Source organism: Hylaeus anthracinus, unplaced genomic scaffold (genome assembly GCF_026225885.1).
Source record: "Hylaeus anthracinus isolate JK02 unplaced genomic scaffold, UHH_iyHylAnth1.0_haploid 11981, whole genome shotgun sequence".
Classification (NCBI taxonomy): domain Eukaryota; kingdom Metazoa; phylum Arthropoda; class Insecta; order Hymenoptera; family Colletidae; genus Hylaeus; species Hylaeus anthracinus.
Window position 1 is genome coordinate 9,157,889 of NW_026534329.1, and position 11,399 is coordinate 9,169,287.

The 11,399-nt window shown below is 37.6% G+C and overlaps 1 protein-coding gene across 2 annotated transcripts in view; it reads left to right on the forward strand.

Annotated features, from left to right (window-relative positions):
- Positions 1 to 11,071, forward strand: part of LOC128885691 (uncharacterized) — a 37,425-nt gene extending 26,354 nt beyond the window's left edge. Inside the window, exons 1-7 of one of the 2 annotated variants that reach the window (XM_054139874.1) lie at positions 6,619 to 6,778; positions 7,104 to 7,349; positions 7,424 to 7,486; positions 7,586 to 7,777; positions 7,902 to 7,955; positions 8,717 to 8,834; positions 10,967 to 11,071. In XM_054139874.1, the coding sequence (XP_053995849.1) occupies positions 7,462 to 7,486; positions 7,586 to 7,777; positions 7,902 to 7,955; positions 8,717 to 8,799 (354 nt within the window). In that variant the 5' untranslated portion in view covers positions 6,619 to 6,778; positions 7,104 to 7,349; positions 7,424 to 7,461 and the 3' untranslated portion in view covers positions 8,800 to 8,834; positions 10,967 to 11,071. Of the gene's footprint in view, positions 1 to 6,618; positions 6,779 to 7,103; positions 7,350 to 7,423; positions 7,487 to 7,585; positions 7,778 to 7,901; positions 7,956 to 8,716; positions 8,835 to 10,966 lie in introns of those variants that run through there. The other variant, XM_054139876.1, reaches the window with a different exon arrangement.
- The last annotated feature ends 328 nt before the right edge of the window (positions 11,072 to 11,399 follow it).

Sequence of the window (11,399 nt, forward strand, 5' to 3'; positions counted from 1 at the left end):
GCTGTAGTTTGTATTTTGTTGATTTTGAGAAGCTTGCAAGTATCCTTGAAAATTTGACTCAGGAAATTAGTTCCTTGATCTGTGAGAATTGTTTTCGGTATTCCATGTTCGCATATTATCTTAGTTACAAATTCCTTAGCTATCGTGTTAGCTTCTTGGTCAGGAAGTGGAATTGCTTTGCTAAATTTCGTTAATGTGCCTTGAAACGTTAATATGTATTTGTTTCGGTTATTCGTTTCCCGGGGCGGTCCTACTGTTCGCGGTCTGTTATTATATGACCTAGATAAATGGTTTCCTTTCGTAAAAATTGGCATTTCGTTAGTTGTAGCTATAGACCACTATCTCTTAATCTGTCGAAAATTTGCGTCAGTCTTTCTTGGTGTTCTTGTAATGAACATCCGTGTACTACTATGTCGTCTATGTAAACAAAGCATTTTAAGCCACGCAGTCCTCCCAATATCGCTTCCATGGCTCTCTGGAAGGAGGGAGGTGTACCCTTAAGCCCGAAGGGCATTAGCTTAAATTCGAAATGACTATATGGAGTTGAGAAGGCCGTCTTTTCTCGATCCTCAGGATCCATATCAATTTGGTGAAATCCTGAGGCGAGATCGAGGGTGGAGAAGTATTTTGCTCCACCGAGCTGATCTAGAATTTCTGTTATGTTTGGTAGTGGAAATGAGTCACCCACCGTCACATCGTTTAGTTTTCGAAAATCAACAACTACTCTATACTTTTTATTTCCTGCTTCGTCTGGTTTTTTAGGAACAACTAATAGCGGAGCATTCCACTCGCTAGTACTGGGCCCTACTATTCCCTGTTTTAACATTTCGCTTACTTGCTTGTCTACTACTTCTTTGTGTATTTGAGGTAATCGATACGGTTTTACGTTTACCGGTTTCGCATTAGTCATTAGACGTATTTTATGCTTTATTTTGTCAGTAAATCCTAATTTGTCTCCTTTTAGGAAAAATATGTCGTTATATTTCTCGCAGAGTTCTAATATATTGTCTTTCCTTCATTATTTAAGTGTTCGGTAATCACACTATCTCGTAATGCTTGCATTCTATCTCTGCCGGTCATAATCCTGGTGTTGAATATCTGCTGATTGCCGCGGTGATCATCCGTTTCGTTAAGTAGGTCAGTGTTGCAAGTGTCCATATGCACTTTAGGTCCTGGTATTCGAATTATTTTTTCTGTCAGATTTACTACTGGTACGACGCAAGTACCGTTGTTTGCCTCTGTTAAACAATTTCCTATGAAAACTCCCGGTTTTAGCATTTGCTTTTCTATAATTCCTTGACCGTATTTATCTGTTACTGCGCGTATTGCGTTTCTGAATGCGGCTGCATATTGAATTTTTCTTCGCTTAGTAATGGCCATTTTTCTCCTAGAATTTCTATATTTCTTCCCGGTTGCTTCGAACTCGGTAACGAAATCGTTTCCTAAAATCCCGTCTGTTGGAATCGGAAAGTTATCTCTAACTACTCGGCAAAGGTGTGTAACGAACCTGTTGCTGACTTTAATATTTAGATTAATTTTGCAAACGGTCGGGATGTCGGTATTACCTATTCCCCTCAAGGATACCACTTCGCTGGTAGTGGTTACCTCACCGATGATTTTACCAATTTTTAAAAGCGTTATTTCTGCTCCCGTATCTACCAGCATTCGACATTTCGCGTTTTTCAACTCGGTTGCTTCTATTTCTACCATTGTACGACGTTGGTTTGGCTCGTCTACATAATTCAGTAGGTATGTGTTTATAGTTCTTTCGTCCGTTTGTTGTGAGTTTTGTCTGTCGTTCCTTACGTTTGATAGTCGATTCTGATTTTGGTTCTGTCTGTTGGCGGTTTCGTGTCGTCTGTTACTGGGGCCTGCGCCTCCATTGTCTCTAAATAAAGTTCGACAATCGCGTTGAACATAGCCTGGTCGTTTGCAATAGTTGCATGTAATTCCAAAATAATTTGACTCGCGTTTTATTCCTAAACTCTGGCGATTCGTCGGAGGATGTGGTGCGGTAATTGCTGATCGAGACGCGCTTAATCGGGCGTAACAATCTTTTGCTAAATGCCCTTGTCGGTGGCACCTTTCACACCGTGGATTAGAGGTTCTGGGAGCCGTACCTCCCCTGGAACTTCCGGAACCGCTAGGATATCCGAAAGTTCGAGGCGTACCTCGTCCCAGGACTTGTTCTTCCTCTAGTGCGAATGCAATTGATTCTTGCAGTGTTTCGAATCGGCGCACTCTAACTATTACTCTAAGTTTTTCCTTGAGACCGGCGCTGAATATGTTGAGTGCTTGGTCTTGAATGTATCTCGACAGGGCTTGATTTGTTACATTACTATTTGTTGGATTAATTATGAGTTCTGTTAATTTTACTGTCAGTTTTTCTAGTCTGGTAGCAAATTCTCTTACGGCTTCGTAATCTCGCTGTCTACAATTACAAAATTGGGTCTGTACTGCACCTAATGATCGTTTTGTCGTATATAAAGAAAGTAATATTGTTTTGAGTGTCTCTAGGTTGTTTATCTCGCGGTATCTTAATTCCATTGCCACTTTGCCAGTTAGTTTTGTAATCAAAATAGCTCGCAATAGAAGTGGTCGATTGTCTGGTGTCGTTAACTCTGATGCTAGCATACACGAATCGATGAACGCTAACACTTCTGTGGGAGACGTTTCCCTCAATTCTTTTACTAGTGCAAGGCTGTTTAGTACGTTAGATGCCATATTTTCTGTTTGCAATAAACTAAAATCGTGTTTTTCTATAAGGAATCCTCTTTCCCTAATTACGTGTTCAAAGTTTTCACTGCCGCTTAATGAATCGAAATCAAAGTGTATGGATAGTGCGCGTATGCGTCTACGAAATGTTATCGCTGAGCCGGAAAAAGGTGAAGTCGTAGCTACGTGACGGCTATAATTCAAATAGTTGTCAAATATTGATTCAAACGTTCTCGAAATGACTCTAGTATATGGTAATCGAAAACGATCTATATCGTTACCTTGTTCCGACATACAAGATTCTGGTTTGCAATTTGTTATGATACATGCGAGTTAGGACTTACAGCAGTAGAGTTATCTGCATTTTGTGGATGTCGTTGTTCTGCGTTCCGGTGGTCCTCGGTCTGCACTCGGCTGCTCGCTGTAAGATGCTTCGCTCTCGCTGTCAATTGGTCCTCGGACTGGTATTGACTGCTTTTCCTTGAACGCCCGTTAGCTCCTGATGTCCGACTTTGAAAGATGGTCCGGAATTGAATATCCTCGGATGACCGTTTACAAAATTCCTCCTTCAATGTCGATGATCCTCAGATCAGTCCTTTGGCGTCGTTTGGTCGTGTTGTCCTCACCAGCGACTGGTCCCGGCTTGCCGTTTTGGGCTGATGTATGTCTCCTCAGAGCACGTCCAGAGTCAGCTCCTTGATGCCACCTCAGTAGCAAAACGGTAGTTTTTTTGTGTTTGGCGTTGCCAGCAATGAACCGGTATTTTGTCAGTGTTGACTCTTGGCTCGACGATCTTTAATGAAGTTGTATTTCACGAACCGTTAGATTTGACGATATCCCACCACTGCTACCAAATTGTTGTGCCCTCAGGCGTTTTTTAAAGGGTTTTGGGATATCGTGGGTTTCGGAGCGTTTAAAGAATTGGAATTCACCGGTGTTCGATGATGAGTCGAAGGATCGTAACTCCAGCGATGTACTCTCAACAATGACTTTATTCAAAATGCGCTCAAAACTGTCTTTTACAAGGTGTTATTGTTTTTATAGTCTTTATTGGCAATCGGGCATGACCATATATGGTCATGTTGCCAAGCGCGAGTGCTGCAAGCTGCAGTCCTCGCGTCAAAGTATGTCGCTGATTTCGAACATTCTTGACCGGGCATAATCGGGTCGTTACTCGATTAGCGATGGTCGATCATATGATGCAATAATCGGGTGTCAGGGCACAACACAATGAATAATTAATGTACATCGTAAATTATTACTATACAACTTTTGCTGCTAAATTCTATATTGGATCTATTTAACAACATTTTATTATATTAAATATTTCGACTGCTATATTTAATTTTTGAGTGGAACTATGGGATCGTTTAGATAGAAAAGTTCAGAAAGAATGTTCAGTATATCAAACACAATTATGGCGAAATATTACAAAATAAATGAGATAATATTACTTCGGATACAATGAAAAATTAATAGTATCCAAGTTTGGTAAAAAGAAATGATAATATTATCTAGTTATCTCTAAAGGTTTTTATCATTACTCATGTGATATTAAAAAGGACTATTAATAAAATATATTCGCTAATATAACATAAACATATCAAAAGATAAATAATACAATTGACATTAATAGATTTGCAACTATTATGAGATATTTAGTGTCCACATACTTCTGAGCGGGAGTGTATTGTATGCATCGCGCAGATACGCCGCACCGGGTCGCGATCATGTCAAATTTGTTATAGGTTATAGCTATTGTTTTTCGTAAACAACACACATATATAATCAGGTACATGTTATACATCAATAGATTCAGAAAAAAAAATAGATTCGTTTTTGTTATTCTATAAACTGCGATTACTTTTAAAATAATGTTAGAAACAAATTCTTTATTACAAAGAAATTATTTTTTTTACAAAATTTTGGGTTAGATATTATATGCAGATAGAAAACCAAGAAACTTTTTCTTAAAAAGATTTCTTCTATCTATGATAGTTTCGGAGATAGCCTATTGCAGCTGAAACTTTATATCGAATCACCCCCTAAATATGAAAACGGGACAAAATAAAAAGTAGGTATATCTTATTTTTCGGCCCTTCAAAACATATCCAAAAATCAAAACAATCGGAGGCAGACACCTACAAAACATTCCTTATCAGTCTCTCTTTCTTCTTCATCAAACTGGCTTTTTTACTTCTTCGACGCTTCGAAACTCTAGATGGATTTGAAGCTGGTCGGACTTGAATATTTGGTTATACGTACTTACAATGTACCCCATAAAAAACTTCAAAAAAGTAAAAAAATTACGCCAAGTACATGAAAAAGTGGAGGACTTAAAGAATAATCATAGAAAAATAAAAGATCCCCCTAAAAAAATTCAAGAAAGTAGAAAAATATGTGAAATCGAAATGAGCTGCCAGTACATTAAAGTCCTTTCCAGCAAAGTGCAAAGACGACACTGTGTAACACAATGAAAAATTCGATGCTTTCCAACTATGCGCAGCTAAAATGCTATGTTCAACAGTGCTGACGTTCAGACCTTAATGACAACTCATGCGAAGTGACTGCTCCGCACTTTGGCAGTAAAATAAAGAAGCTAAATAGCGTACCTGCCACAAACTGAGACTGTTTAGAAATTTGCCTAGATTTCTGCAAGGCATTCTTATATCATCAATACCCATACTTTCACTCTCACAGACTTTCAGATAATTTGTCAGTTCAAAACTCTGACAATATGAGTACACTTTCATTATTTAGCGTTTTAAAATAATTCTTATTCATCGACACGACCTTGCCTGGGCACGCCAAGCATTTGATACACTATTTAGCTTCTTCATTTCATCGCCAAAGTGCGGAGCAGTCAGTTTACATGAGTTGTCATTAGGGTTTAAACGTCTGCACTGCTGAACACAGCATTTTAGCTGCGCATAGTTGGAGAGCACAGAATTTTTCATTGTGTTATACAGTGTCGCCTTTGCACTTTGCTGGAAAGCACCTTCATGTACTGTTAGTTCATTTCGATTTCATATATTTTTCTACTTTCTTGAATTTTTTTAGGGGCATCTTCTATTTTTCTATGATTACTCTTTAAGTCCTCCACTTTTTCATGTACTTGGCGTAATTTTTTTACTTTTTTAAATTTTTTTATGGGGATCTCACTTTTTTTTATAAAGATAATTTCTATAGCGAATGACTTCAAATAATAGAAAGTGGGAGATCAGTTTGAATCCTTTAAGGTTTCAAAAGTACGCGGAACGCATTGCAGGAAGTTTAATTGCAAGAAATTTATTAAAGAAAAAATGTAATCGCTTTATCAATAATATTTAAATGCAACAAGACTTTCTGTCATGTGTGAAATTAATTTGAGAAATTAAAGGACTAAGTCTGACCTCTCTTTTTCTATATTATTGTAATACAATAAATTATGTGTTACAAATAGTGGATTAGTTCATTTTCTCATTATTTAAATTTTTTGCAACAAAACTTTCTGCTATGCATTGTGTGTACTTTTGGAAACTTAAAGAACTGAAGCTGGTCTCTTTACTATATCTGGCTTCAGACACATTATGTATATTGTAGACTCTACACTTACTACAATAAAAGACAAATGTATTTTTATTTTAAGCTCTACATTAATTTGCAAGTAAAATAAAGTTTGTATGTGTTATTTATAAGTTATAAGTTGTATGTGTTTATAAATGAAATTAATGTCATATGAATAACCCACAATTTATTATATTACAATACTAGATTCAGTCCCTTAAGTTTTCAAAAGCACAAAGAACGCATGGCAGTAAGTCTTGTTGTAACGAACTTAACTTTAACTCGCGCGCGTAGGGGATGATGGCGCTACTGTCACTCCTTTCGCGCCATTGAGTTCATAATCTGTGTACGTTTATTCTATGGTGAACGCGCTCGGCAAAATTTCAACTCCATATGGTCATAACGTGATAGCGAGTGCATGTAAGTGCATGGTGCAAGTAAGTGCTGTGTGCTGCTGTGTGCTGTCGGTTCTGCGATAGTGTTTTTAGTTCATACCGATTATGGATAATAATAAGAGGTAAATAATTATTATTTTTATAAAAATACTAAAGAATTACTCAAAATATATAAAAGCCGTATTTTTCCTTTGTTATAATACGAACGGGAGGGACAGGGTGGGGCAGGGCGGGGCTAGATGGGGTTTCCCCATGCTTTCCATTGTCCTGCTTTGTCCTTTCCTTTCAATTCATTTCAATTGCATTTTAAAAGCATTTGAAGTGTCCGAATACTTTTTCGGCTCACTGTACATTATTTATTGAAATGATACCTAGAAAAAATTTCGAAATTTTTAGTTATTAATTTTTAATTATTAATTTCTTCTTTATGTAAATATATATTTATAGGTCCCACAAAAAATGTGCTGTACTGGGGTGCACAAACACCAGGCAGCCGATGTTCAGCTTCCCCTGTCTGCCAAAAGGACAGTGATAGATGTTTAACATGGCTTGAAGCTTGTGGAACGGAAGATCTATTCCAACTCCCTCGCAACCGGTTGAGAAATCGAGTGGTTTGTGGGGATCACTTCGAAATTCATTATCGCGTTGAATCAAAGCTTACAAGTCATGCAGTACCAAGCTGTAACTTACCAGGTAATAATTGACTATACACTTTTTAATCTATATTTAACAAATTATTAATGATAATATTTATTAAATTTTATTAGCACCTACCACATCTATCGAACAACAGGAGGAACTTGTAATGGAAATTGAAGAAGAAGAAGAACGTAAATTTTTGATCTTAATACACTTAATACGCCACATATAAATGAGAAGACCTCCAACATTAAGTGTATATATAATGTTATATAATTTTGTTAATATAGATCAACCAGTGCTCACCGTTGGATACCAGGACAACGTGGGACCCAAGGACAACGTGGGACCCAAGGTCAGCGTGGTACCTAAGGACAACGTGGAACCAATGGACAACGTGGGACCAATGGACAACGTGGGACCTGGGACCAGCAGAGACTCCGACGCACTTGGCTATAATGTGCTCCCTGGATCATCCAGAGGTGAGTGTATTACCTTACAATAATATTATCTTCTATTGCATTCCTTTTTTTAGTTATGATAGGTATTTAGTATTATGCGTGTCATTTAAAAAGTGCTTCTATTAATTCTTTGTTACAATTACAGGTTGCACTGTCAAAAGGAATCAAGTTCAACCAGCTATCAGGAAAGGCCTTAAAGGTATTAAATATTTTAAAAAATACTAGATGTAATAGTTAAATATTATATCTACCGGAAAGCTTTGCCCGTTTCCATCACAACAAGTCTCGACACGTAAGCACATGTTTATTTGGTGCATGTGTGCCTCTCTATTTTTATTATATTATTTCATACATACTGACATAGCAAAATAAGTAAAATAAAGTTGATTCACGTTAGTCTTGTGTGAAGTGATATGTGCTTACGTGACTAGAGTTGTGATAGAAACTGACAGAACTCTCCGGTAGACTTACAAGGAATATATTTCCATATATTTGCAACGAAAGGTGCCGTATGGGCTATGATAGTTTCGGAGGTAGACTTTCTTAATAATACGTTCCATCCGGGGAAAAACCGAAAAAGGAGGATATTCTTTTACTCGCCTATATATTATCACAGCCGACTCTAGTACCAGCCGTGCTGAGAAACGTGGCAACACCGCAAAAAACCAGATCGGGAGTCCTATTTTCCAATATGTGGCCAATTGTAGCGAGAGACCGGGAGGCTGGTCGAAGCTGATAGCCTATCAGTGATAGGGTAGCCGGACTCTCGCACTGTTGCCATTTTTATCTCAACATGGCTAGTACTAGAATAGGTTGCGATATTATATGAGAGCGCCATCTGAAACAAATTAGGCACGATATTTGCGATTATATTTGAAGCAGATTATACTAATTCAACGCCCCCCTTTAATTTCAATGTGATTCATAAATGCATTACTTATATATATTTTCTTTCCACAGATGACATCCTGAAAATGATTAGGTCGAGCAACTTGACCAAACCCAGAAGCTCAAGATCTACAAGACTGTGGCTAGGATTTTGAAATCTGCGAGGCAATTGTGGCGTCGGAGATCTTCAGTAAGACAACGCATCGGGAAGATTGAGCATCTCGTGCAGACCGGTGTTCATCAGGTTTTAGAAAGCCTGCCAATAACCCTGCACGAGATGCTCTTGGCCCAAATACGCAACGCGGATTAACAAAAATCGGCGCGATGCTTCCACCGAAGATGAGAAGCTATTAGCTTTATCTATTTATAAGCAAAGTTCCAAAGCGTATCGATATATAAAATTATTTCTTTTGCCAAGCATCGAAACTCCTTGGAAACTAATATCGCAAATTCCATTAAAAGTTGGAATTTGCGATAATGTTTTTGAGGAACTCAAACAGCAGTGCGAGTTTTTTACTGACCCAAAAAGCAGATACGCATGTCTGCTTTTTGATGAAATTAATTTAGCACTGTCGTTGCAGTATAATCCTACAATAGATGTTATTAATGGATTTGTAGATTCCGGGTTTTCGCGTAACTTAGATATCGCGGATCATGCCACAGTGTCGGTGCTGAAAGGCATACATGGTGTGCGACCTTGGAAACAACCTGTTGCGTATTTATTTCGTAAAGGTTCCAGCTCAGCTGAGAACCTTGTCCGTATGTTTAAAAAAATAGTTCGCCGTGCAAGTCAGGCCGGTATAGTAGTTGTAACAACAGTTTGTGACCAAGGAAGCACAAATTGCAAAGCTATCCAAAGCTTATTAGATTCATCGCGAAGAAATGCCTTACAGAGATCAAATATACTGCGGCATGATGTAATTGCAATCGACAGTAACATAATCGTACCGCTGTTTGATCCACCCCACTTATTAAAATGTGTCCGGAACAATTTATTGACGAAAAACTTGAGCTTTAATTTACATGATATTTCACGGGTGGCTAAATGGTCACACGTGGAAGATTTATATTTTATTGATAGCAGTAATGTTTCTTCTAAGAACCAACTCCTGGAGAAACTTACTGCAAAACATGTTATTTATTCAAAAATTCCGAAAATGAAAATTAAATATTGCGCCCAAGTTTTTAGTCGATCAGTTGGATCCATTATGACATTTTCGAATCGTAACAAGGCCAAAAGTATGTGTGGTACGGGGGAAATGTCGGATCAAGGGATTGACATTGCTGAACTTATTCATTTTGTGAATAGTACGTTCGACAGTGTCAATAGTAGAGTCGCGAATCGGACACACAGAAAAGATACGACCCTAACTAAGGTTTGGGATAAAGCAATTTCAGTTTTTCGCAGCATGAAGTTTATTAAAAGAAAGCCTGCGGATAAGGAGCGTCCGAAGGTTCTGCAGAATTGGGTGACGACCCTTCGAAATTTAAAATTTTTAAAATCACACCTGCAGAGTCTTGGATTTCATTCATTTATTCCGCGTAATTTTAACCAAGATGCCCTTGAGAACTTTTTCGGTCAAATTAGACAGCATGGTGTTCGAAATACGAATCCAACATGCAGAACTTTCCATTGCTATTACCGCACACTACTCCTAAATTCATATTCGCAATTTGTACGTGGGGATAGCAATGATGACGTGCATCGACGGATGAAACTATTTCCATTACATTAAATTTTAATGTTTCGAGTGCACCTGAATTACCTATTCAGGCTGCCATTCTATATGTATCGCGAATTGTTCGTAAGAAAATTTTTTGTAGAATTTGTTTACATTTATATTATAACACTAACGATGTCGGAGAATATACGTCGATGCATATCTTTAATTTCTAAGGTCGTATCTGTTTGCTATGGTAATGTTTCGAACATGGCACATAATCCTTGTTACGATTCTTAAATACCAAATTTCGGAGCATATAAAATTAGATTTCATATTCTCAGAACATGGCAATAATTTGACAACATATATCATATATAATTGTATCATATAAGTGTCGAAAAATATATACGTAGAGTAAATCGCGTTATAAGTGGATTCGAAGAGAGAATGGACTCGGATCCACTTCTAACGCGACCTATTAATGTGAGTGTACAAAATTATGCACGCAGGACTGGATGTATGTTTTAATGGAATTATGTTGCAATTTTTAATATTTTACATTTGCTTTCTTTTAATTATATTTTGTTTCCTTAATAATGAATCCAGTCCTGTATGAAGCTTATACTTAATGTTTACACTTTATTATGTGAATATACAGGGTGTCCCAGAACTCCTGTAAGAACCGGAAATGGAGGGTAGCTGACACGATTTTGAACAACAATTTCTTTTGCAAAAATGGCTGTTGGGGCTTCATTTTTCGTTAATAATTCAAAAATGAAGCCTCCAACAACATTTTTGCAAAGGAAATTGTTGTTCAGAATCGTGTCAGCTACCCCTATTTCCGGTTCTTACAGGAGTTCTGGGACACCCTTTATATGCATTTTTATATTATTGTTGCGTTTGTATTTTTATATATTTTATATGTACGAATATGTATGAGTGTGTGGATTGTAATGCAATCGTATGTATGAATGACGCTACCGCGTCTCTAAATATACCCAACCGGGGTGTCGATTCTCTTTACACGCCGAGCGCCAACATAAAAAGGGACACCCAGTAGAGGAGGGAAAGAGAGGTCGAAACAAATCGGA